This window comes from Numida meleagris, chromosome 3, assembly GCF_002078875.1.
Source record: "Numida meleagris isolate 19003 breed g44 Domestic line chromosome 3, NumMel1.0, whole genome shotgun sequence".
NCBI classification, from domain to species: domain Eukaryota; kingdom Metazoa; phylum Chordata; class Aves; order Galliformes; family Numididae; genus Numida; species Numida meleagris.
In genome coordinates this window covers 2,073,878-2,101,519 of record NC_034411.1, presented here as the reverse complement: position 1 = coordinate 2,101,519, position 27,642 = coordinate 2,073,878, and the positions used below count along the sequence as shown (strand labels likewise).

The window sequence follows — 27,642 nt, the reverse complement described above, 5'->3', positions numbered from 1 at the left end:
CTATCGACGCGCTCCGCCCCGCGCCGCGCTGCCTGTGCCGCTGCTGCCGCCTGCTCGGCGCTGTCCTGCGTGGCGGGGGCTGCCCGTGTGAGGGTCCGTGCATCGTGCCGGCGGTTGGCGTGCGGCCTGCTGCTGTGTGTGAGGTTACGGGGTTCGCTCGCCCTCCTCGCACCACGGGTACCTCCGTGGGAGTTGAATGAATTCTTTTGTTGTCGATTTGCTGAGTTGCGTTTGTCGTTAGCCTCTTCCTTTTTCTTTTTCTTTTTCTTTTTTTAATTTTAGAATTATCTAGCATGTCTTCTCTAACAGAAAAGGACAGAGCGATTGTTCAGCTGTTACTGGGCGCTGGCACATGCCCACGATGTATTTTCAGGTTCTGCCGTGTGGGATCACAGACGCTGTATAGACATCCATACAAGGTTTGTTCTCTGTATTTCTAATTAGAACATCTGGCCGTATGAATGCAGTATTATTTGTGCACTCCTTGGAGGAAAAGGATGCTGTTTGTATTCTTGGACTCTGCCTGAGAGGAAAGCTCTTTGCAAAATGAGTTAAAAGGAATGACTGCTAAACTGTGCAAATTTGAGAAATTATGGTAGTGGTGTAGTAGAAGAATCCCCGTGTTAGGTTCATTAAGTTGCTGTGTGTTCCCTGGAAACCCCAGTAAATAGGACAGAGCAACTTCTGCACAGCATGGCTCTATCACTCAAGCGGTGTAGCTATGACAGCTCCCTCCCTCATTTTTCCTTTAAGGCAGTAAGTAGCAAATGGGCTGTGGGTCACTGCAGCTGACTTAGGGGATGCACCAAACTTTCTTGCCTCGTGCTTGCTCCGTCTTCCAGCAGAATTGGTTGAGGGATGTAGCTAACGAACGGCACAGGTGAAGGATATCCGTTTTCATTCAAACACTGTTAGTAGACACCCTGCTTAGCTGACCTTCCTGCTGAAATTCAGTATTCTCCAAATTTTTTCCCAGTTGTGCAAAATCAGTCTTGCCTGTGTTCTTCTATTATACACTTCTCTAATTGTTTTTGGCTATTTGCTCCTCCACCATACTGATTCTTAGAGTTCTCATTGTGTAGGCCCATTATTTCTGTGTACCTGCCCTATTGTGTTGCCTTTATGCTTGCACCTTACTGTGTTTGCCTTGATTGTTTCACTTTCATTCAAATTTAGACTCTCCACAATTCTTCTTTCACATCTTTCTTCCTTATCCTTTTTCATTTTTTATCAGTCCGTTGAGAAGTGTTTGTTCTGTGTGCTATTTATCGTTCTTTTGCAGCTCTACCCAATTTTCGTCTGAGTTGCAACAACACAATAACTGCTGTTATTGAAGATGTTTTAATAAATTTTTTTTCTGATCTGTTACCTCTACCTGTCATCATTCCTAAATTTCGGATATATGGTTAATTCTCTCTCCTCACCAGCACATCCATGAATATTCGTAAGCTTCTCATTACATGAATGAATGAGATGTGTACTTCGTCATGTGTCTTTAATTTCACCATCACATTTATTTGCTCTTATTTTCTTCTCATACTGTGGTAGCCAACTCTCTTCGTTGTGTGGGCTAATTGTGTTGGAGGAATTAAATTCTTAGGTAATCTGAATGGCAAAAAGGCAATAAACACCTATTTTCTTTGAATAGTGACGAGGCTGAAGATGAATGCATTTCTGCAAGTCAGTCTGTAAAATGTTTCCAGTGTTCTTGGACAGTAAAGAAATCTGTTCAGCAAAAGTCAATTTTTTGGGGTAACATTTTGATTGAAATACAATTTTGTTATGCAGGGGTATTTTGGTATATTTGACAAGTTGTTAATTACATACACAAAGACTAAAGCTACAGGTGGTTTCTTCTGCCTTTTAAACCTGTGTTTGTAAGTGCTTTTAACAGCACTGAATGAGAGAGGAAAAGTCAACAACAGTAGAATTCCTCTGTTTGTGTTAGGATTTGATGAAGGATTTGAAACAATTCCTGAAAGGTAATCAAGAAAAAGAAGATACAACTTGCTTTGATGTAGCTGATCCACCTTGTAAGCGATTCAGACTTGGACACACGGAAGAAGGGCCTGATGATCTGAACCGGAATGGAGCGCTCAGTCAGATTCCTTTGGTTAGTGATGATAATGCTGCTGTGGAGGACTCGTCTGTGGAAGTTTGCAATGTGTGTTTGGGAATTCTTCAGGAGTTCTGCGAGATTGACTTTGTTAAAAAGGTAAATCATCAGTTCTTAATCTATACATGGACTTTTTAGGAGCTTTTGTATGTTGGGGCCTGCAGTATAGGTCTGGTGATTAGAAACACTCTACAGTTAAACAATTGAGAGTAGGAGCAAACCAAACTGAAACATTTACCTGATTTGAATATTTGAGTTGTAGGTGGCACCACTCAACTACAGACTGCTCACTGGCGTAGTGCTTGCATACCTATTTTGCAGCTGGGCAATAAAATTTGTCTGTGTGACCGTGTTTTATCCAAGGTTTGTTATAATGTAACTTCAAAAAGAATAGCCTAAGTGCTATGGAATGGAAGACAGGAGCATATACTTTTAAGAAAAGATAATCAGGTTAGGAGCTTAGAGTACAAGTGAAACCTCACTGTAAATGATGCTCTCTCTCCTCTTTTTGCTATGTAAAGGCAAAATGAGGAGGCGTCAAATGCCGTGCTCTTCTCTTTAGCTGTATGTTTCTAATAAACATCTATCTAATTCTTTACCACATAGGACTATTTAGAAAGCCACAAAGGAAGAAAATGTGTTTGATGGTACAACAGATTGCACATAATGAAGGAAAAAGGAGTTAAGAGAGAGTGTGGACATAATGCATGTTGCAGATATCATCTCTGAGCAATACAATTGTTTATGCGACAAACCAAAGTACAAGCTAGAAAAAATCCCACTTGCATTTGAGATGTTTAACTGAGTTTTAATAGAAACAAATTCAGTTTAATAACATGAATATATCTCAAAATAGGACTAAGGGAGCATAGTACATAGATTCTGTTGAGTTGTTGGATGCTTCTTTTTTTTGTGTGTCCATTGAAAGAGTATATATATTATTGAACCTACTTTTAAGACTCGTTTCAGAGTTATCTCTTTTGTAACAATGGAAGATCTCACAAAATGCTCTTGTGCACAAGCACATTTATTAAGGCACCACAAAATCTGATTCTCTCACAAGAAAATGCTGATTTCGTCCTGAAAGCTCATAATTAGTCTTTGTTAACATTAATTTTATTTTCTTCTCCATGTGTTTAAGCTTCCTTCCAGTAGTGTCATCTAGCCATCACCTTTCACTAGCGTCCTTTAAAACATTTGATGTGTGTTTGGGTTCTTGCTTTAATTCCAATGGCGAACATGATTTTTATATCAAAGAACAGTAGACATCTCGATGATGATCCTGCTTATTTGTAGTAACTGTATACTAATCCTGAGAAAATGTAAGTGTTCTGTCATAAACTGAAAGATGAAATGTTTTATTGTCTTCTGTTATTTTGAAGATTGACCAAATCATTACTGTGAATACCTTTTTATTCTTGTCTTATCGCAGGAACTTACAATTCTATGACAATAAACATTTTTATCTGTGCCATGAGGAAGAATATTCTGAGTCAACTCTTCTAGCCTGTGGTCACTGTGGTATAATTGCCTACATCAACATTTGTGTGTACAGTTTTAGCCTTAAAAGAATGAGTTTTCTTGTTTCATAATGTCACACACCAATAAGAACAGAGATCATTAGTAAGATCTTCTTTCAGGCTTGTATTTCAATATGTTGTTAGGGGTTAGCCTAGTTTGTATGTTTGGCATCTATCTGAATGTGTATTACTATGCATTTACAGTGATTATGCTAGAAAAAAAGAGTATCCTAAAAAATTATCAACTCCGTTCCATTGCTGTAGTTCAGTATTAAAATTCTTCTTTTCCAGATGTGTGAAAAAGTTAATTCTGCTGACTACCAGTTCACCAGTTTTGTGTTTTCTGTGTCACTACCCCCACAGCTGTCTGTTAGGGAGGTAAGTTTTTGCAGATATTCCTTCATAAATTAAACACGTATTAAAGAAGGTAACTGTGGAAGGTACAGACTGGAGGTAGTTTGATTTTTAATTGCTATCATTCCAAAAAAACCTTGCTGGAAGTGTAGTCTGCTCTCTCTTTCCTTTTTGCTAAGAGTTGTAATAATTAATAAGGTGTCTGGGTCACTTCAGTTTTCATTTAGCCTGGGAGTTACTTTACATCTGAAAAAGTAAAAGAGGATCTTCTTAGAGAAGGAGCAGCACAGCTGGTGCCTTTCCTGAAATAAATGATAATTAGTAGTTCACAGTAGAAATGAAGAAGTTTGAATATGAACTCTTTAACTTTGCAGCATTTTAAATGCTGTAAAAAATACATATTTTGGTAGTCACCTATCTTGGGCATTGTTGAAAGTCTGGATTTTTAACACTACAGTTGTTGTAGTTACAAAAGTACTGATTTTGATAGCAATTCTTACCTTAAATTTTTAAGAATTGTTAACTTACATTTGAAACTCAAATTGTTTACATTTCAGTCATTTAATTACATAAGATAATGATAGCATGGATACCTGTGTATCCCTGATAATTTTTTTGAAGATTGAGGGAGACTATTAGGCATATTGTAACTTGATCAGTAAAGCGACAGTTATGTGATGTTTTACAGTGTTACCGTGCTTTCTACTATGAAGGGATGAAGTGATTGAAAAATTCTCTTGTAAAAAGCAACATGTAACTCTTTAAGATAGGTGCCTCCTGTACTAAGGCCTAGTAGTATAAACTTGAGTGAATGTGGCAGAAATTAGTATAAATCCTCTTTGATTTGCATATAAATCTGTGATGAAGTTTGCTCTCATTCTGCACAGTTTTTAGTGTTCAGTAGAATTGTTAGTTCTTACCTCTCGAGGAAACGCCAGTGTAGTAACTTGTGCTAATGAATGTTCTAAGTCTGATTGCACATCAGACTACCTACTTCCTATCCCAAAATAAGCATATTTGTGCTGGTCACTTCAGCTGCCACTGTGTCTGGTAAAATAATACCAGAGCAAATGGCTTTTTGCTTTCTGTCTGGATAAACTCTTACTACTCTCATTTCATTTTATGGTCATCCAAGACATGAGATTTATTAAAAACAGAACAAAAACAAAACTCAAAAAAACCCAACCAAAAAACCAACACTTTTAGGCTAGTTAAGTATATGGACACATGCACATGTAGAACTCCAAATGCTGGTCAAAATTACCCCAGGTTTGTGCTCAGAGTTAACCAAAGAAGTGTAACCTTCTTTAAAATAAAAGAGAAGCCCTATTATTTCCAGGGTGCCAATGATCAGGTCTTTTCAATTTCCAGTTCCAGAATGGAACTGTAATGTCACACACAGACTGTATTGTCTGTGAGTGAAAAACAAAATGATCAACTCAATTTTTGGGCTTGAGTCTCAACTGCAACTCTCATATTATCAAGTTTTTAATTCATTTCTGTTATGCATATTTGGCTTGACAGTTACAGTTTATCTAGCTTTAAGATATTTCTCCTCATGGCTTATGTGTATAACTAAGAGGTGAGGAAAGAAAAGTTAGATGCTACTGTGCAGCAGCCTGCTTATGGGTCTGTACCATAATACCTCGGTAGAGGGTGTTATTGCACTGCAGTTCTGGCTCACTGGTGTTCTACTGGTCTGAACAAGTAGGGCGTTTCTGTCTGCTTTGAGGCAGGTTTGGTTGCAAGTGAGAGCAGAAAATAATTTGCTACAAAGAGTTCCTCTTGCTGATTGAAATCTTGATGATCCCCTGAGATTGTGGAATGGGAAAACGATCTTGGCAAATGCACTTAGTAGAAACACAGATTTATTACTTTATAATAACTGTCTTCTAAGTGCAGTAAATTATTAACTTGATAAAAAGTGCAGTGATGTAATTCTTAACCTGTCCATCTGTTCTGTATAAGGTTTCTCGTTCTTACGTTCAAGCAAACAAACAATAATACAGTGCTTGGTACAACCAAGGCAATAAAAGATATGATTTGGGTCCAGAGGTGAATAAGATGAATGAGATGAATGAATGGGAAGCTCCAAAAACACATCTGTTCTCTTTGGAAACAGTTTTGATTCAGCTGGGAGCTGCATTAGAAGGTTTCTAGTGTCGTTTCTATTCCACACCTTCAGTCCTACCAAATGCTAAATCAGCTGTTTGTATAGCTGTGCTCTAACTGAGGAGGTGAAAATGGTTGATAGTGGTGGTGAGAAAGAACTTGCTTAAAACCACGGGATTTTGCTTACCACCTATTCATTTACCACTTCAAAAAATTGTTAAATACACTTCCCGCTTTATAGTTACAGAAAAGCAGCAGGTGATAGAAATGGGTGTATTTCAAGATGTTTTGTGTTGAAACTATGATCTTTTGTTAAATCTTACTTTTAATTTTTTTGAGTTGCGCTCTGCAAGAACATGCATAATTTTATAATAAAAGGACACCCCAAAGACAACCTTCCTCCTCCCGGTCACCTTTTGTATGACATGCAGATTTTCTCAGACTTACTTTAAAAGAAAATCAGGAACTGTCTTTAATATTACCTTCAACTAATTTAATTATGACAGTTGTCATCCTGCTAATCCTAAAATGTAGGATAGGAACTGAAGAAGAGGGAGACATAAAATTAACATTTGCATAGTATTTGTATCTGTAATGTACAGAAGCTATCACCTCTTTCTAGAAATAGGATATTTGATTGAAATAAATCATAAATACAGGAGTCCCAAGTTTATGTCAGACAACTGTATTATAATATGAAATGAGTCATGCCCTTCAAAAGTGTGACTATTAGCTGTGTCTGTAGTCTCGGTTGTGATCCATCATCCTGGTACTTGCTACAAGGACATTGATGCAAATAGCATGTGTAGTCATTACTCCCTGTAGGGCCGTGTGTACCTCATCATGGAATTCCCCATCTCTAAGCTCTTTTCTAATACAGAGAAAAAGTGCTGTGGCTGGAATTGCACGTGATGTTTCAACAGTTGCCACTGTGATTCCTCAGATAGCATTAGAATAATATCCCGCAGCTTGTAATCAATACAGTGCCTGTGCTAGTGTACTTCAGAAATATGTTTGGTTTTAAGTATTGCCCTGCAGGCTTGAGCTCTGTAATGAGCATCTTTCATTTTCAAACCACTTTGCAAACATAACGTAATTATGAAGTAGAGGGATCTGATCCCCTGCTTTGCATACAACTGGGAAAGGGCAGAGCTGTGGAATTAAGGCACACAAGTAGAGGGATTGTCTGAATGTGATTTATAACTTGGGATCTTTTGACTTATGTGCTCACAGCACCCTAATCTACTGTTTCCTCTTAACTGAAGGGGAAAAGTAATTTTAAATCCCCTTTAATTATCTTTAACTTTGAAGTCAGTAGAGAGGAGGTGAAATTTGTCCTGTGGTCTTATTTTAGCACAGTTAGTAACACACATAAGTTTTCTCTAGTTTCTGTTTCTGCTCTTATAAAACAGGGAAAGGGAGTGAGATTGGCCACCCAGCTGATTACCAAACATACAGTGTGCTTTAAATCAAGACCTGTATGATTGTTTAAATTGGCATTTTCGGATGCAGATTTTTAGGCCTGGTCACATTCTCTAGTTTAGATGTATTTTCATGGATATAAAGCTGGAAACTCTTTATTTATGATTTTGTCTGGGTTATTATGCAAACAAGATTATAATATACCTCAAGGTGTTTTGTGAAGCAGTCTTACTCATACTGTCTACATATGCAGTGTAATGAATCACACTGATTTTGAGTAAACAGTATTCCATCAGTACAACTATATTTATTTTGCTCAGTAATGAGCTGATTTGTGTATCATGTATCTAACAAAGTCTGTGTGGTTTCCCCACCATCTTTCTTTCCCCCTAGTACTTCTAGCACTGTTTTTAAGATTCCCTCATTCTTTTAGATGTACCAAAGGAAGACATTTTTTTGATTCAGTTCCTCTATCAGCATGTAGAAGTGGTATTTGACGTGTTTCCTTCTGATTTCAACTAAAAGATGATGTGACTCGGTCTGTGCTCTGAAAAGCTTGATACGTGTTTTCCAACCTCTTCATGTCTTCCTTGACAAAAGACATTATTTTGACATAATTCAGGCTAGAGGAAGGGGTTTAAAATGCAGAGTAATTTAGATCAGTGATCTTCACTACTTTGGAGATATGAAGTGTTTTTTTGTTCACTGCATGTGTGTAAATGGCTGTATGACAAGTGTATAGAGTCACTTTTCTCTGACTCTGTACTAGTAGCCTGCAGTCCACTGGTTGAGAACTACTGATTTTAATTTTCCGTTGTAGTTGTTTCAAGCCAAACAGCTTGACTTTGGAATTCAGCTTCTGTGAAGATGGTGAGATTGGATGTTCAGACTGCATGTAGAGAGTACTGGCTCAGTTAGTTAATCATGATACTGTCAATCTTAATGTGCTGTAATTGTTAGTAGAGGAAGAACAGAGAATGGTGTCGTTGCTTCTTTGTAGGAAGTTTTCAGGGGAGATTTTTTTTTTCTTATTAATTGCCTTTGCACCGATAGGCACTTTGTTGAAATGGAAACATAGTGCAGATTTTCTGAGTATCTGTATCCAGTATCAATTTTGCCAGAACTGAGGACCTCATGCAAAGGCCATCTGAGGTCAAAGTTAAAATTTTGGTTAACTTCAGTTTAGTAAAGTCTGTTTTCAGTGTGATGTAGAGAATTCCCTGAGAGTAGCCCTGCCAAAAAGGACACGGGGGTCCTGGTGGATGAAAAAACGTGAGGCAGAAGTTTGCGCTTGTGGCCTTGAAGGCCGTTGGTATGCTGGGTTCCATCGGAAGAGGAGGGGGCAGCAGGGCCAGGAAGGCGATTTGTTCTGCCCTCGTGAGGCCCCATCGAATACTGCATCCAGGTCTGGGTCCCTCAACAGAGGAAGATTGTAGAGCTTTTGGAGAGGGTCCAGAGGAGGACCGTGAAGATCATCAGAGGACTGGAGCACCTCTTCAATGAGGAAAGGCTGAGGGAGCTGGGCTTGTTCAGTGTGGAGAAGAGAAAGCTCCAGGGAGACCTCATTACAGCCTTATAGTATTTAAAGGAAGATTATAAATAGGAAAGAAATCAACTTTTTACACAAGTACATAGTAATAGGACGAGGGGAATGGTTTTAAACTGAAAGAGGGGAGGTTTAGTTTAGATGTTGGGGAAGTTTTTCACTGAGAGGGTGGTGAGGTGCTGGAACAGACTGCCCAGAGAGGTGGTGGATATTCTGTCCCTGGAGATGTTCAAGGCCAGATTGAGTGGGGCCCTGGGCAACCTGATATAATGTTTGATCTAGTGGTTTGGCAACCCTGCCTGTGGCAGAGGGGTTGGAACTAGATGATCTTTGAGGTCCCTTCCAACCCAAGCCATTCTACGATTCTATGAATAGCAGTCACTCTTAATGCATTGCAAAGAGAAAAACATAAGGCTTAAATCACTGAAAAATTACAAAGAAGCAGCACTAGATCATCATATGGGATCAGTATGTCAATACAAAGAGAAGTGATTGAGGCTGCAATGGGATGCACCTCTAAAATGTCAAGCTTTCCAGAGCAAAGTTTGGGAAAGACGCACTTTTGGAAGCTTTTGACATAAACAGTGCTCATTAGAAGTCTTTGATTTCTTGGTCCTTTTAAATTTTGTTCAAATCTGATAGCGTTGCACCGATTTTAAGGCTGTGGCTTCTTTGTGCTTACTTTTATATTTTTCTCTTTTCTTAGCAGTGGTAATTTTAATTCTGCTTCTGATGTTTGTTAGAACTATTGTTTAATGTTGTACTGCCGAGTTCCATTCATTGGCTGTGACACTTAAGTTCAGGATCTTCTTTCTTGGGCACTGATGTGTTAAAGAAGCCTGGCACGTTATGTTTCTTTAGGTATGTAAGGCTGCTGGAGGTGGGCAGCAGAGTACAACGAAGTATTTATAAAGCATGGATTGAAGACAGGCAAGCATTAGAGGAGGTTGTTCATAGAAGTGGAGCAGTCTTCATTACTGGAAGTTTTCAAGACCTAATTGGATAAAGCCCTGTGCAACCTGGTCTGATTTCATAACTGTTAGTGCCTTAAGCACAAGGTTGGATAGAGACCTTGTGATGTCCCTGAACTTTGTTATGGTCTCTCATGTAAAGCAAATATTGTTTCTTGGAACCTGCATTCAAAGTAGTATATCTGGAGCTGCAGAAGCTGGTATTCACAAAGGATTTGTACGAAACAACAGGAGGTCAGTTGGGAAATGAAAAGGAGAATATGAGGTGGAGTCTGCTCAAGATTCTCAGATCAGGTCTTCTAGCATTTCCTTTGTATGCTGTGTAATAAATAATTGTTAGTGAATTCCAGTGTTTATTACCAACAGCTCTTTCAGCTTTCTAGTAGCGTTTCCTTCTGTTCTTCAGCTTTTCCATATTCAGCCTGTATCTCCTTAACTAAGTGGTGTGCTGTAAATGAGTGGACAGTCCTCAGGGAAAAGGTTCATGATTACCCAAAGATCAAGTATGTCATTTATTTCATGGTTTTTTTATGGATGCTAACTCTGTTTTGTTGTTGTTGTTGTGTGTTTATTTTTTTTTAAATATGCCAGATCAATTTTCAAATAGCATCTATTTAGGCACTTGTTTTCACTTCTCTGTATGTGCTAGTTGCACTTGAACTAGGCTATCAGTTCTCCTACATATAGTGTTAATAGCAAGTTTCGAAGTGCTTTTATTGCAACCTTATCTGTTTTAAAGCTAGATGGGATTTGAGGTGACTTGGTTGTCCATTTGAGAACTGATGTCTTAGAAATTTATGCAGTTTGTTTCAGAGATCTGAGACTTCCCATTGCCTTTAGTGTCATGTCCAGGGTCTCTCTGGTAGCAGACAGAATGCTCATTAGTACTCAGTAATACTAATTTGGTTTTAGTTTAGTCAGATGTGTGAGTATATTCTGTATCACTAGGAAAGTTTTAAAAAGGAGTGGGATTTTTTTAGTGCTGAACTAGTGTTACCAGCAAGGGAAGCCTAATTTTTTGCCAGTGTAGGACAGAAACGGTCCTTAGCTTTTCCTGTATTCAGGATTTAAACTTTTAGTGTACATAGATACTGCAATCATAACAATTTCAGCTTTGCCTGTTTATCTTCAGTTAGTTCTCAGATGGAAGAGCTGTTCTGCAAAAAAAAAAAAAGAAAAAAGAGGGGGGTTCTTTTACATTTTACATTGTGTGGTGTATAAACTTGTTCTTTTGAAATGTAGGATGAATTTCAGGTGTGATAAATGGAGATGCAGAGGAAGAAGCACAAAAAGTGAAAGCTTTTTGAAAGAGGTAGAGAACAGGGAGAATAATATGACATAATAGCTTTGGAAGGACTGTGTTGACTAACACTTCAAAAATCAGCAAGTGGAAGAGAAAAATAGCAAAATATTCAAATATTTGTGAAACAAGAAAAGTTAGCTTAGCATAGTGGGAAAAAATCATTTATCTTCAAGTCTTTTCCTTTGACAGCTTTTTGTTACCCACAGTTCCATGTATGTCAGATTGTCGTAGGAACTCATTTAAATTACTTAGAGTGTCTCATGTGAGGATAGTACACTCTCTCTGCCATATAATCAATTATTTGTTTTGCAGATGTGTTAAGCTTCCAATAGACATGATGAAAAATTGATTCATTTTTCTGCTCCCCAAAAGCTTACCTATTTTTCTGTGAGTGTAGTGATGGGAGAATGAGTAATAGAGTAAGGAAGAGCTCACACATGCAGAGCAGGGGAGTCTTTCGGTCTCTGAAGAAAAGAACAAACACTAATCCTGTCTTTTCACTCCTAAAGCAAAAGCCAACTTTAAATCCTAATGCTTCCTTACTGACCTGAGTTTTTTAAACTTTGAATTATTATTATTGTTGTTGTTGTTATTATTATTTTGCTAGCTGTTTCTCAGTTGAACTTTTGAGCTTTAATTTCACTTGCATTTTTTTTTCTCTCTTCTTCCTGGGCTTGGCTGATGACATGTAGCATGCTGCTTGGCTGCTGGTAAAACAGGAAATGGGGTGAGTAATTTCTTTTGGCAGCTCTCACATCATGTCTACTACAGTGTCCCAAAGAATTAGAGAAAGGAGAGATACACTTACTACAACTTGTTCTTCAGCATAGCTGAAATGAGATACCACTTAATGCTATGGTCCTGCTGAGATATTTATGTTAAGAAAAATTTTTCAGCAAGCAATTAATAGCGTATTTTCAAGATCAAAACAGCTACTTTTATTTAAAGTTGCTTCAACTAACAGTTGTGGAATATGTAGAATTGCTTTTGTATGTTCTTGGCTAAGACTTCAATTTACTTTGTACGTTTAAAGCTAATCAAAAGTAAATTCAGAATTGGAATGTGCTGTATTGATATATATTTATATTAATGCTTTATATCAGCTGAGCGGTGCAGTCAATACATTAGAGGGAAGGGAAGCCATCTAGGGGGACCTGGACAGGCTGGAGAAGTGGGCCCATGAGAACCTAATGAGGTTCAACAAGGCCAAATGCAAGGTGCTGCACTTGGGCTGGGGCAATCCCAGGTATTTGTACAGACTGGGGGAAGAACTCCTTGAGAGCAGCCCTGCAGAGAGGGACTTGGGGGTCCTGGTGGATGAGAAGCTGGACATGAGCCAGCAGCATGCGCTGGCAGCCCAGAAGGCCAACTATATCCTGGGCTGCATTAAAAACGGGGTGGCCAGCAGGGAGAGGGAGGTGATTGTCCCCCTCTACTCAGCTCTTGTGAGGCCCCATCTGCAGTGCTGCGTCCAGGCCTGGGGCCCCCAGGACAAGAAAGGTGCAGAGCTCTTGGAACAAGTTCAGAGGAGGCCACCAAGATGATCAGAGGGCTAGAGCACCTCTCCTATGAGGAAAGGTTGAGGGAACTGGGCTTGTTTAGTTTGGAGAAGAGAAGGCTCCGGGGAGACCTCATTGTGGCCTTCCAATACTTGAAGAGAGCGTATAAACAAGAGGGAGAACAAGTGTTTACATGGGTTGATAGTGATAGTACACGGGGGAATGGTTTTAAACTAAGACAGGGGAGATGTAGGTTAGATATTAGGAGGAAGTTTTTCACACAGGGTGGTGACGCACTGGAACAGGTTGCCCAGAGAGGTTGTGGATGCCCCGTCCCTGGAGGCATTCAAGGCCAGGCTGGACGTGGCTGTGGGCAGCCTGGTCTAGTGGTTGGTGACCCTGCACACAGCAGGGGGGTTGAAACTAGATGATCTTTGAGGTCCTTTTCTACCCAGGTCATTCTATATCTTTTTTGTTTTGTTTTGTTTAATCGTCTATAGCTTTTGCTGTCTGTCTGACAAGACCTCTTCACAAATATTGTACACCTCTTGTACAAATATTGAGCGGACAAAAAGTTAATTTTATCGTCTTGTTATGATATTATTGTCAAGTTTACATGATGCTTACAAAGGATAAGATGGCATCTGGGTTGTTTTTTTGCATCCTGGTTTAACCTTAATCAGAGTTTCTTATCTCATTTCCTTTGTATCGTGGTAATAGCTAGGACGTGGCATTTTGATTTGAAGTGGAGGCTGTCTGTACAATTATACAGCTTTTAATGAACTTAATGGTTCTGAGATGGGCCATGATACCATCTGTGAACCAGAATCTTATTATGCCCTGAAGACAGTGAAATACAGACCTCTTCATTTTGCCACTGTGTGAGGTTTAGCTTACATGAATAGTGACTGAAGATTGTAAGTCAGATAGTAGTGTGGTGAGAGCAAGTTACGCTCTTCTCTTTTATCCTCAGTGTTTTGATAAAAATTTAAGTGGGTGATTCTTCGTCTAATCCAGGACACTGTCATTCCCAGCCAAATGAGAACATGCAGAGCCATTTTGAATGGATAGATTGCGTTTGTGGGCAAGAAGAAAGAAATCCATTTGTCTCAAATTTAGTTGTGGATACTGGATTATTCTTTGGTGGAAGCCATCTTGAATGGAAGTACAGTTTCAAGATATTCATAGAAAGCCAGAGTAACAGTTGAATCATTTCCTATTTTGAGACTAATTTTAAAGCCACTGTTTCATTAAATTGCTTCAGACAGGATTAACCTCTATAGGGCAGATATTGTCATTGGTTCTGCTCATGTAGAAGGAGGACAAGTGCTTTGCTCTGCAAGTTCTCTAACAAGAGGTTTGAAATCGTACGCTGGCATTCTTACCAGCATCTGCTCCTTTTAACTTTTCTTTGCATAGGCAAGACATGGGAATCAAGGCTTGATCTTGTTCCTACAGAGTCAGTTGAGCTCTCCCAGCAAAGTCAACTGAGATTGTTATCTGGGCGTTGTCCCTTTTTAAATTTGTGTCTGTTGAAGTTCATGTCCTTCCTTTAATGAAGGACTGAATCATCCCTTTAACAACAGAAAAATGTCTTACATTAGTGTTGTGGGTTTGTTTGTTTTGCTTTAAAACAAAGGATTTCAATCTCTTCCCAATCTCTTCTCCATGTAGACTCTGAAAAGGCTTTGGTAACTTTTGATCTACCATGAAACTATGGCGTGTTCTCTCACACAGGGAAGAAAAGAACATATTCTTAAGCTGTTAATTAAAGAAACATTAGCATATAGAAACAGGGCAAAACATGATATTATCTTATCTGGAACCCGGATGAGAGGATACTCAGCAAGTAGCACCGGTGCTGTTCTGCACGATCTGGATACAAAGTTTTTACTAAAGTTGAACTAGATGTTATTTTAATAAGGATGTTGATATAATAAGGATCCTAGCTCCATCTGCATGTACCTTCTATCTTTCTTGTATTAACATAAATACTTATGTGTCTGGTCATAGAGCTGATCATCTCACTGATCTGTCTGGAGAAAAAACTAGAACTGTTCCTTTTAATGGGTTGAGATTTACTTTAAATGGGATCAGCGTACTGGTATGATTTACCATGCTGAGTAGTGTCAGCATGCACAAGTTTGTGTTTACTGGAAAGCATCTTACCTGGAGTCCTGGTCTGGCCTTAATGCTTCCTCGACATCTTTTTTTATTAATTCAAAACAAGGATTCATTGCAATTATAAGAGGCCTTGCAACAGCCTTTCTTTCATGCTGTGCTCTTTGCATGTTTGTCCTTTTTATTTGTGCATTGCTTGTTCACCTGCAACTAGTTACGTAAGTTTGTCTTGAAATATCATATGGTATCTATCTCTGACAGACTCCTGTGCAAGTTATTATTTCTTTATGTATGTTATTCAGAAAACTGGGCCTTTCCTTGGCAAAGGATGACATTGTTCAGCTGAAAGAAGCTTATAAGTGGATTATTCATCCCCAGTTGTCAGAGGAGTTGGGTGTTCCCACTGATGGAAAGGTATTGTGTTGTATAAATAAGAAAACACTTCTTTTCTGTGTATTTGGTTTTTTTTCACGTGTGTATATAGATAGAAAAATATATATATTTTTTTCCTCATTAACATTTAAGTTGTACTTACATTCACTGTAGAGGGAAGGAGGGGAGGAGTTCTTTTAACCTGAGATCTCCTAGTCTCAATGACAACAGGTCCAATCTTCATTTCTGTATACAGAGATCATGGCATACAATGGGACCATTGTAGTATTTCCGAAGTCTCTTGCTCTTGGGCTGCCACTCTGCTTTTACCAATGAGACTTTTCCAATTTTTTAATTTTTCAGGATCTTTGTTTTCCAGAGGCTCATTCCTTCTTATTCTTAATATATTCCTTCTTTGCTCTCCCCTTACTGCCAGCGTTGTTACTGCTCTGTGAGATAAATTGTATAGGTTATTAGCATGTTAAATTCTACGGATAGAATATATTTCTGAAACATACTAAAGGAGGAAAGACTAGTCATTGCTCACTTTAATGACTGCTAGAGATAGGCATGTTGGAACTTGCAGTGCTAGTGAACAAAAAATTGGATTTTTTTTTTCAAACCACAGTTTAATTTTTGAATTCTGTCAGACATTCCTGAAATGTTTCTGAAATGCGCTGACTGGATGCAACATTCAGAAGTTGTCGGACAAGTCCAAAAATGCTATCATCTTGACTGTAAAATCTCTGGAAGCATGGCTAAAAGTCCTGCTGAGGACAAAGCAGTCTGTAGTTATTGTCATCAGCTGTAGGACTGACCCCATGGCTAGACTAGTTCAGTCTTTAAGTTGATTTGTCAACTTCTGTAGTAGTTGCAGATTATCTTTTCCCAGGAGTACTAATTCAAAGCATCCGTTTTGTCTTAGTGAAGCAAGAATCACCCAGTCACCCTGAAGCTGATCCAAGAAGAAACAAACTTCTTACATACCAAGTTAGCAAAAGCCCTACAAGGCTTAGACACTAGGCACTTCAGACACCATTGTACCATAAAGGTTACTTTTCTAGTGCTCTTTATCTACAAGCCACTTGAATATTAGCCAATCTTTCCAATAGCCCTCTTGAGATATACTGGTATCTGAAGAACAGAAGTAATGAGTGTTGTTTGCCCAAGGCCAAAGAGGGAATTGGGGGTAGAATTGAGATTACAGTAGTTTCTAGTCTAGCTGTCAGTCCACTAGGACATGTTGCCTTTCTTTGCCCCAAGGCCATCCAGTCATTGCAAACGAAGCCCCTGACAAATTTCTACAGTGATGAGTGCTACAGGGTTTTTATCTTTATTCCACACTAAGCACTGCTTTCCCAGAAGGTATGTTAAGTTTAGTGACCATAATAGGCTTTGAGTATATACTGCCTCTGACTCAATCCTCCCTGTACAGAATGGGGCCAATATCTATGATGTATGGGTCACTCATGTTTTTGAAGTGTTCTGAGATCATCTTTGAGTACTTCAGAAATGCAAATGGTATTATGGCTCAAGTTTTAATGTATTTCTTTATATTATATTGTAGAATAAGTGTATTACTTCCTCTTTTGTCTACCTCTTTTCTGTTTTCCTACCATTACAGTATATGAGAATATCCTCCTGGCTTGTTTAACAAAGTATTATACTCCACCCTTGTTGTTTTTTCTTTTTTAATTTAGAGTTTGTTTGAAGTTAGCGTGGTCTTTGCTCACCCAGAAACAGATGAGGAGTGCCATTTCCTGTAAGTTTTGATGTAAATAACATAAGATCTTTTTTCGAAATATTGTACAACTTTGTCGGTTTGGATTTGCTACAGATGAGAATATGCAGTGTTTATAAGCTAGAATGGAGCCTGCGTTTAAACTTCCTCATATTCAGATAGAGATGCAAAGCTTAAAGTTACTCCATTTCTGTCTGGTTAATTCTGTGCTTTAAATACACTAAAGAAAATCATCCTGAATTTTGATTTGAACTGGAAGGAGAATGTTCATATCAGCTGTTGAATTTCAGCCCTTTTCAAACTCATTACCCTTTTCAATATAGCTGTATCATTTAAAAATAAATAAATTCAGATCACATCATTGAGGTCAAGGGCATCTTTTGAGGTCATGCCTAGGTTCTCCTGCTCTCTTCCTTCTCATGGATGGGTGGGAAGAAACAAGTTTCCTGGCCACTTCACACAGTCTTTTGGCTGGCCCTATGGAGCATCTGCCATACACATCCTTCTTCAACACAAAGAAGCAAATTATTTCTGTGAGTTTAGCTTACCATTCAGTCTGATTTCTCAAAATCTAGCAGTAGTTATATTCTGGATAATTAGATTCGATCTTCGTGTTTGCTGGTGCTTCCTGCAAAGTTTGAGTTTCACTGAATTTCATCTCTTGTGCTCCTACTGCAAGTTAAAACCTAGGATAGAAGGAGGCTTCCCTTCAGACTTCTGTGTTGCGTAGTGACTTCATCTCTGGAAACTAGAGATTTCCTTTGCAGCATTTGTAGATTTCCCTGCTTTTATCTCATCCGGCAATTTGTGAATGCCTGATCTCCCATCTTCTTGATTTTCAGCAACTGCATCCTTCTTATCTATTGGATAGGGGCACGGTGGTGAGGGAATGCATGCTTGATGACCTGGTATTAGGAAGAAATGATTATCAGCATTTGCTGAAATTCTTTCCAGCATCTTCAAGACTAGGCAAAAAAGAGGTAGAGTAGTATGGTCAAACTACAGTTTTACCTGCAGTTCTGTAAAAACTCCAAATTTTCAGAATTGAGCATACTTTTGTTCTTATTTGCTTAACTTCATTTGATCAATCCTGGTTTCCTGTAGTGGTCTTCCTTCCACTGAAACCTAGCAGCTCTTATTTTCATCTCACCCTTTCACTGCCATTTTGTGACCATTCAAAAATGTTAATGCCAAGCCTGTTACGGTGCCCATGCTGGTGCATCAAACGAAATATCTGTAGAATAGAAAACTGTAAGGAAGTACTCAGGTCTATTCCATGTGACTTGATGATATCCCTTTATTTGCTTTCTCTTTGTGGGATAATTAGATAGTGATTGGGCATTTTTCTGAAGTAACAGCGTATTGCCTATCTTAATTACATGGTTGTTTCTGAGGCAATCTCCATATTGGAAAGTTGGCTGTGGGCGTATTTCTGAGGCAGTGTTTTAGGTTTAATGTAAATAAGGAAATGTGGCAATTGTCAGAGTGTTAGTAATGACAGTCATATGGAAGCAAAGTAAGACTTTGTCTGAACTTGGAGAAGTCCTCTCAACTCCAGCTATGCTTTTGGATACTCGTATGGCATCTGCAGTTTCTCCCTCTCAAGCCCTTCTTACACAATTACGTGTAGGTGGGTGTGCTAAAATGACCCTTGGTATGATATGGAAGATCGATTGGCTTTTGTTATATTGTTTATATTTGTATATGTTTTGTTATATGTGTTTATATTTGGAGATTTGTATTTAAATTCTGGAAGAGGGGATTTGCAATGCATTGTGTCCCAAACCGTCCAGGAAGTTGTTTGTACAGAAACTGCAAGAGGTCAGACCTACTTCTTTATAGTCTAGTGTAGTCTATAGAATTGATAAACTGTGTTGCAGGCTAGAAATCATCTCTAATTGTGTACGTAGAAATCCACTAATAGGAGCAGCAACTTCCTCTACAGTACTCAGAAAAAAACATTTAACTGACTTGGCTTTCGCTTTTGTGAAACAGCCAAGAATTTCCTTTTGAAGAGGCAAAGCACAAATGATACCAAACAGCTGGGGATATTTTTTTTCCATAGTAAGTTGAATTTTCCTATCCAGAAGCAACAATTTAAGTCTAATTTGGAAATGTCTAATTCGCAGTGTGCATGTAAGAATAGATTTCAGGATGTCAGCATACCTTGTGCAGAATGTTAATCATAACCTTTACTGAGAAGGACTGAAAAGGACTGAGAGATAAACTCATGTGCTTTTCCATTCTATCTCAAAAGTGCGATGCGTTTGGTTTAGTCAGAGCAGAAGAGGCTTCCAGTGCTTTGTGATTTAGCTCTACATCAAGCAATGCGCAGCTTCCCCCATTTGTGGTTTAGTATAAAATTGATTTTAAAATCTGCTCTTTGCTGAGCTATGGAAGTGAGATGTTGGATATATTGGTACAAAGGCCATTAAATGTTATACTTCTGTATATCTCCGTTTTTTGTTTTGTTTGTTTTTTGCTTTTTCTGTAAGATTATCGGCTAATTTTCATTTCTGTATTTAGAGCCACAGTCTGTCCAGATTGTTTCAAGCCAGCAAAGAACAAACAGGTAGGATCTCATCACTACTGTATTTCTTTTTTGACATTCAAAATTTCACAGCAAAAGCTACAACAAAAAACTTATATGGGTATTTGGTCACTGTTTAATGTCTGTTTTTCCTGCATTAGAAATCTCTTCGAATTTTTACTTATCTGAAAATAGCCATCTCCTTTTATTCACTAAACATTTCTCTGCTTAGGAAAACAAAGAACTTCGTGCTTTCCTTTAGCTCATTCATTTTCCAGATTGTCCAAATGAATACTTTTAGGAATTTTCTCTGTAAATACGGCCCTTAAGATAGAAGAATTTGAGTGTCTTGCATTAAAAGTAGTATAAAATATGATCCTCAAATTATCTGTGAGTGAAACATTTCAGATAAGTCATGTTGTGAAAAGGAGACTGCAGGTGAAAGAGAATGATCACGTTACAGTTTTCATGTCCTGTGATCTGAATGAAAGATACAGCACCTGCAGGATGATTTTATCCTGTCCACTCCTGGAGCAGGGGAAGAAAGAAAAGAGACCTTGCCACTTGCTGCAGACCCTGAATACACACATAATCATTATGAGAAAAGAGGGTGTGTAAGAATAAAGAACAGTTGGAGGTAAACTGATGACTGATGGGAGTAGGACAGTAGGTGTGCTCAGGGGGAGAAAAAGTAGCTTCTGTCAGAAGCCTGTACAAGACCTTTTGTTCTTTCTCGTGATTTGGTGGAGGCAGTCTGACCCTTGAATTCTGCCTACTGTACTCCACCTGACAAATAAATACAAGTCTTTTTTTTAGAAGTTTTGTACTGTCATAAGTCACTGCTTGCTGCACTGCTTTCCTTAAAAAGCAGGGAAATCCCTCATAAGGAGCTAAACCAGCAGGAGCTGCTGAAACCACAGAGGTAACAAGATGTAACAAAATGTAAAGGAAGAAATACAGTCTCTGAAGAGCTATCAGAGGCTCATCCTTAAAAAGAAGCTATGCTTGAAGTTGGTATCAAGGGATGTGTTAATCAGAAGTGGAATGAAAGCTGGATTCTAAGTAAAAACGTTCGAAACCTAGTGTTAGTTTAAGCATTTTCCAGCTCATCTTCCTATGAAGTAGGGAAGTGCATTTGTCTCTAGTTTATTCTTAGATAGACATGGAACAGCTTTCCTGAAGGCATTCAGGATGTCTGTGCTAGAGCAAAGACTTAAATACTCCCAGAACGTAATCCAGTATTTTTCACTGTTTTTCCAAATCCCTGAGCTGCATGACTTTTCTGTTGCTTTCCATGTACCAGCACTCATCACCAGACTTATGGTCTGAATGGATAATTGGGCTTGAAGGGTAGTGGTTAACGGATGTCATACTCTCTCTGGATGCCTATGATGAGTACTGTAATGAATCTGTCCTGGGATCCCTGCTATTTAGCATCTCTATCAAAAGCCTGGAGGAGTCCGTTCTCATCAACCATGCTGATGACAGCAAATTGAAAGGGCCTCTAGATACACTTGAGGGCAGAGCTGCCATTCTGAGTGTCCTAGGAAAGCTGAAGGAATGGGTGGATGGGAACCATGTGAAATTTGGCTGCAACAAATACATAGTCTGACGCCTGGGAAGGAATAAAATCTGGCAACAGCATGGCTTCAGGACTGCCAGGTTGGGAGCAGCTTTTTTAAAGATGCCCTGGGAGCTATAGCAGCAGACAGCAAGCTGAGAAAGAGCACTGATCTCTGTCAGCGGTTGAGGCCAACAGCATCCTGGGCTTTATTAATGGGAATGTAGCATGTAGATTGAAGGACAGGATTATATTCCTCAGCTGTATGGAGATTGCATCCAGGTTTAGGCCTCAGTGGAAAAAAAGACATCAGTAAATTGGGAATCCAGCAGTGGACCTAGTAAGATAGCTGTAGTTGGAATACATGCCCTATGAGGAGAGGCTGAGGAACTTGGTCTTGTTCAGCCTCAAGAACGCGTCTGAGAGGACTCGACAGAAGCACCCCTAGTACCTGCAGAGACCTTGTTGAGGAAAGTAGGCTTTTCACTGCACTGCATGTCAGAAAGATGAGAAACAATGGGCGTAAGTTGAAATCATAGAATCATAGAATTGCTCAGGTTGGAAAGGACCTTAAAGATCATCAAGTCCAACCGCAACCTAACCATACTGCTCTAACAACCCACCGCTAAATCATGTCCCCGAGCACCACATCCAAATGGTTTTTAAATACATTCAGGGATGGTGACTCAACCACCTCCCTGGGGAGCCTGTTTCCGTGCTTAACAACCCTTTCTGTAAAGAAGGTTTTCCTGATATCCAATGTAAACCTCCCCTGGTGTAACTTGAGGCTGTTTCCCCTTGTCCTGTCACCAGTGAGAAGAGACCAGCCCCGCTCTCACTGCAATCACCTTTCAGGTCTTTGAAGAGAGCAATGAGGTCTCCCCTGAGCCTCCTCTTCCCCACACTAAACAGCCCCAGTTCCATCAGTCTCTCATCGTAGGGCATATTCTCCAAGCCCTTCCCCAGCCTTGTTGCCCTTCTTTGGACCTGCTCCAGCACCTCAATGTCCTTTCTGTACTGAGGCACCCAAAACTGAACACAGTACTTGAGGTGAGGCCTCACCAATGCCGAGTACAGGGGCAGGATGACTTCCCTAGTCCTGCTCACCACCCCATTCCTGATACAAGCCAGGATGCCATTGGCCTTCTTGGCCACCTGGGCACACTGCTGGCTCACATTCAGCCCATGTCCATCAGCACACCAAGCTCCCTTTCCATCAGGCAGCTTTCCAGCCACTCCTCCCCAGGCCTGTAGGGTTGCCTGGGGTTGTTGTGACCAAAGTGCAGGACCCGACACTTGGCCCTGTGGAAACTCATACGGTTTACCTTGGCCCATCGATGCAGTCTCTCCAGGTCCCTCTGTAGTGTCTTTCTACCCTCAGGCAGATCAACACACCCTCCCAACTTGGTGCCATCCGCAAACTTACTGAGAGTGCACTCAATGCCCTCATCAAGATCATTGATAAAGATGTTGAATAGAAGCGTCCCCAGCACCGAGCCCTGGGGGACATTGCTTGTGACTGGCCGCTAACTGGATTTAACTCCATTGACCACAACTCTCTGGGCCATCCAGCCAGTGTTTCACCCAGCAGAGTGTATGCCCATCCAAACCATGGGCAGCCAGCTTCTCCACAAGGATGCTGTGGGGGACAGTGTCAAATGATAAGATTCGGAGTAGATACAGGAAAAAACCGTGAGGACAGTCAGACAGCAGAGTAAGCTACCCTCTGAGAGGGTGTGCAGGCTCCATCCTTGGAGGATTTCAAGACCCAACTGGATAAAACCCTGAGCAACATGGTTTGATCTCATAGCTGACATTATGCTTATAAGGAGGTTCATTTAGAGACTCTCTGTGGCCCCTCTGATACTGTGACTTGGCAGCCTGTGATAGAGTTGTTATGGTAGCAGATCAAGCTACAGTTTTGCCTTTGTTGTTCTTGCTATTTTAAGTACAGTAAGTTGTGTTTGTTTCATCAGGTCGTTTTTTCTTCTCTGAACATCTTCGCTATTGTCTCATAACAATCATGTTTCCCTGCCCATCTCATTTCTTCTGTCTGTATAGAATAGCATATTAATGTGCCCATCATGCTTGATTTCTTACGCATATTCACTTTGCTGTGCATGGAGGATGATAGTCATGGCAGTAGCCACAATTTGTACTATTATTACTGCTTTTACTGTTGATTTACCCTTGTGAACTGATGCTGCTTGAGACAGTGAGGTTACTTGTTTTCCCCGGTTCAGGAACTACCAAGCCCTACCATTCAGGACACTTGCTACTGAGTGTGAATGAACTTTTGAGCTTTGTAAAAAAAACTGTGTATTCAAGTCTAGAAGAAATTGGAGTAACTAGTTGCCTACTGACACTGAGGTAGAGACTGGTGTGTAGGAACTTAACTCTTAAAAATACAGATCTTGGTTTAGATTTATTTTCACGGATCTAGGATTTTGTTTTTAATCTCTTGCAAATTTTCACCTGAGCAACCAAGTGCTACTTTTTCATATTCTTGCTTTTGCACACTTTTGTATCTCATCTGAAATAAGACAGTTTCCAGATATATGCTTAGCCTTTCTTTCAGCTAACCAAAGGCCAGACTTAGCAATTGAATATTTTAAGGAGCTGTAGTAGGTTCATTTGGAAGCATGAAATTAACTTTAGACTTGCTGAAATTGAGTGGCCCTCGTTATTTTTTTTTTCCTGTGTAAAAACAAAGTGAAGAAACTTATACTAGTTCTTCTAGAAGCAAAGGAGCAAACTTGAGCTACTTGGTCAAATCTTAATTCTCTGAGTTTCTGGCACTGATTTAAATGTTCAACAATAGTCATCACATACTGATCCATCAGCTGCAGTGACTGAATTGCTTTCATATTGTGAGTGAAATTACTTGAAATATTCAGGCCAAATTAAGCATTGCTCTTTGTTGCCCTGTTAGAGATAAGATCATAATGAGCTCTTGCTGATACAGAACTGGTAGTAGGTATAAGAAAACACAGAACATAAGTGAAAAAACTGCATTGTGAGGAGTGTGTGGTGTGTATGTTTTGAAGTTTTATTTTCTTTTTTAGGCATGTCCTATCTTAGCTTCTCTTCTTGACTTTTTTTTTATTTCCCTGTACAGTCTGTTTTCACTAGAATGGCAGTTATAAAAGCCCTAGAGAAGATAAAAGAAGAGGATTTTCTCAAGTAAGTATACGCTGAAACTAGTTATTATTGTTTTTTTGTAAAGAATGAGGATGGGCAGGAAATTACTGGGCAAGTCAGTAGTAGAAAGGTGTCTATAAAAAAAGTTTTAATTCTGCTAGTTTATTAGTTAAACTGTGTTGCATTTTCTATATGATAATAACATATAATTCTCATTTTATTTTTTTTAAAGAGTAATGTTAGAATGGAAAACTGGACATGATGCAAATGGTGGTCTTTTTCCTGTTAGAAAAAGTGCTTCATTGGTTTATTATGCCAGGAGCACTACAGAGGAGAAACTGTAGGTAAGATTGCTGCAGTTCTGTACAATTGCAGCAGTCTGTCACTGCAGGTCTCTGGTCTGGCATGGGGTTAAGAATGGTTAGAAGTGAAAACAGTTTCTTGTACCATTGCCAGTCACATACATTAAAAAATCTTCATGTACATCCTCAAAACCACAGGAGAGATTTAGAAGTCGTGGACCTTTCGTATGAATTTTGAACCTTAGAGTTTGTAAGGCAAACTCCTCTTTACATGAATGATTTTTTCCCGCATATTTCCAAAATATTAGGAGTTGAATTTTAAGAAAATACTGAGCGCTGTAAAATGGTAGAAAAAAAAAATCTCCATCAGTGGGAAGATATCCATAGACTTTTTCTCAGTAGTGCACTACGTTTAACTGCACTAAGTCTTTGTAGCTCTTTTCCTGGATTCCCAGCAAAGATTTAGTGAAAGATGGTGAAGCTGGTTTTCATGCTGTGTTTAGTTTCATTATTTCTATAGCTATCGCATGGTATCTCTTATTAGCCCACTTTGGAGCGTTACACATTGATAATGGTGGATGACAGACTAACAAAAGTGTATTTTGCAATATGCTGTTCTTGATTTTCTTAATGTTTATTCTTTACTTTGTGTTCCAGCTATTAATGCGAATACTGAGTTTATATTGTAGGTGTGTTTTTTTGTAACTGAAGCCATTGTCCTTCATGTCAGTATTGCTATGGTGATACTCTGTTATGTTTTGATATTGCTAGTTTTTTTCTCATCTTTTCTTATGCAGGCATTTTCCATGTCCCCCACGTTCACCGAAGAACCTCTGTGTTGCTCTGGAAATTCAGTGCAATAATGGTGCCGTTTTTGTGGCTGGTAAAGTGATCTGTTTATTTGTGCTGCTGTATTGTCTTAAACATAACTTTATAGTACTGCTGCAAGACCCAGGAGATTCTTGCTATCTATTGATTCCTGTAATTAATTGTAAGGAGCAAATAATTAAATCTAGCTGTATCCAAGAGTGGACTTGAAAAGGGGAAGAAATTATACTTAACTTGCCTTTGCTGAAGACCTGATTTTGTCAAAGATTAGTAATTGCAGATCAACATGTTAAAATCAAAACTATTTCCTTGCTCTTATTTTGTGAACTTAAACTTGGAGATGGTATGTGGTGGGGTATGGTTGGTGGGGGTGGGAGCTGCTATCAGGGCCAAGGTGGGGTTCTCATGTCAGGAGCTGTAGCAGGGGAGAATGTCCTGCTGCTGCTGCCCTCCTTTCTGGGTGTCTGTGCACCTCCTTTCTGGGTGTTCAGGAAGATTCTACTTTTCCTTGCTATTGTTTGTCTTTTGCTTTGAGGATTGGAAGGGTTCTGTCTTCTAAAGACTGTACAAGATGTGCTGTGAAGTATGTTATAGCACGTGATGTGAAAAATTTAAAACAACTTTCTTTGTGTCCCTGCTCCAGAAGCAGTTTATGAAATGAAAAATTTTGCCCAGTGGCTAAATCTCCCTCTCTCCTTGGGAGAGCCCTTATCCCTGCAAATCCTGCGGTTGTAATGTGACCCTTCATTGTAATACATGGTTTTTGGAAAGGCACTTCCCCACTAAATAAATGCTTAACAGTGCTGTTCACTTATTTGGATTTTGACTTGAATTTAGCAACGTTCACTGTCTCGATTTATCTTCGTATTACTTCCACCAGAACTGTCAATGTAATTAACAAAAGTGAAATGTTAGAAATCGTGGCTTTTTCCAGTTCCTCCTTCTAAACCCAGATAGCATCCGGAATAATTGAGTAAGAAAAGTAGTGCAGCAACATTTGATGTCCCTGAGTTGAGATGACTCCATAAACTTTTCTGTCAAGAGCATCTACCCTTCCTCAGCCCTGTGCAGTGATGTGCATAAATATACCTAGACAGATTATTTAAAAAAATACATTTTTAAACCAACAAACTGTGTTTAAAAGGATGATAAAAATCCTGAATAAACATCAAACGAAAAGAACAAATGCGAAATCGAGTATTCTCATGTCAGGCTATTTGGTGTTCTATATGTACCCACTTCTTATTTTTAATTAGTGATTAGGCAATTAAATGTACATTTTTGCAAACTCAAGATATGCAGTGCCTTTTAGCATTTTCCAAACACACTGCTTTATTACAGGTTACTTTGTTGCACAGTGATTTAATTTTGTATGTGTGATTTACAGTTTATAGGTTGAGATGAATATTGCTATACAACCATATGTTGTCTTTAGTTTATGAAGAATTAAATCCAGAAGAATTTCTTGAATACAGTGCAGTCCATTTGCCATTACAGAAGTTTAATTCAGATCAGGATCTTAATTTTCTAGCACAGTTTCATTTTTTTCTGCCCTCTTGACCTTATTGCTGGTGCTTACTGATCCCTTCCCCACGGAACTCATTTTTTATTTTTCAATAATATTTTTCTTTAGGTGTTCAAGAGAAGTTGTCAAACTGAGAAACACTGGTTTTGCTTTTAGCTCTCTCTTGTTCAAATCAAAAGCTAAAACTACAGAATGGGGACTTGAAAGAAAAAAAGTATTATTTTCCTATTTCTGTTTTAGGGAAAGAGAATTTAGCAGTGTGAAGCTTCTCAATGGTTATTCATAGTACTTTCATTATCTGCCCCAGAGAAACATTATTAGTCAGTTTCCCCATCTTTTTATGTGGGCTTTTCTGCAGATCAAAATGCAGGAAGAAAACATAGTTAGATATAGGAAAATATGATACTGAAAGCCCCAAAAAATTGAGGTGACAGAGATACAGGTACAATATGCATGGCTACTTTGAAGACCTTTTTAAATTTAAAAAATGCAAGGTTTCGGTTACTTGGTAATGTAGGTTACTCATTGTTCTTTATGAATGAGTTTCCTATTTTGTGAGCATTTTCACTTGTTCTAAAACCTATCAGTAAGAGAGCTTATCTTGGTCACCTCTATTGGACTGGTTCTTGGTTGTAGGAGTCCTCGGGTCATGGGAGATTGCATGACAGCGTGACATAA

The 27,642-nt window shown here is 39.1% G+C and overlaps 1 protein-coding gene across 4 annotated transcripts in view; it reads left to right on the top strand.

The window, feature by feature from the left end:
* Nucleotides 13-27,642, top strand: part of PUS10 (pseudouridylate synthase 10) — a 39,117-nt gene continuing 11,487 nt past the window's right edge. Inside the window, exons 1-10 of one of the 4 annotated variants that reach the window (XM_021392894.1) lie at nt 18-177; nt 283-419; nt 1,949-2,215; nt 3,928-4,014; nt 12,037-12,071; nt 15,267-15,378; nt 17,037-17,098; nt 19,604-19,649; nt 24,287-24,351; nt 25,409-25,494. In XM_021392894.1, coding sequence (XP_021248569.1) covers nt 294-419; nt 1,949-2,215; nt 3,928-4,014; nt 12,037-12,071; nt 15,267-15,378; nt 17,037-17,098; nt 19,604-19,649; nt 24,287-24,351; nt 25,409-25,494 — 886 coding nt within the window. In that variant the 5' untranslated portion in view covers nt 18-177; nt 283-293. Of the gene's footprint in view, nt 420-1,948; nt 2,216-3,927; nt 4,015-12,036; nt 12,072-15,266; nt 15,379-17,036; nt 17,099-19,603; nt 19,650-24,286; nt 24,352-25,408; nt 25,495-27,642 lie in introns of all 4 variants that reach the window. The other 3 variants (XM_021392895.1, XM_021392897.1, XM_021392898.1) reach the window with 3 other exon arrangements.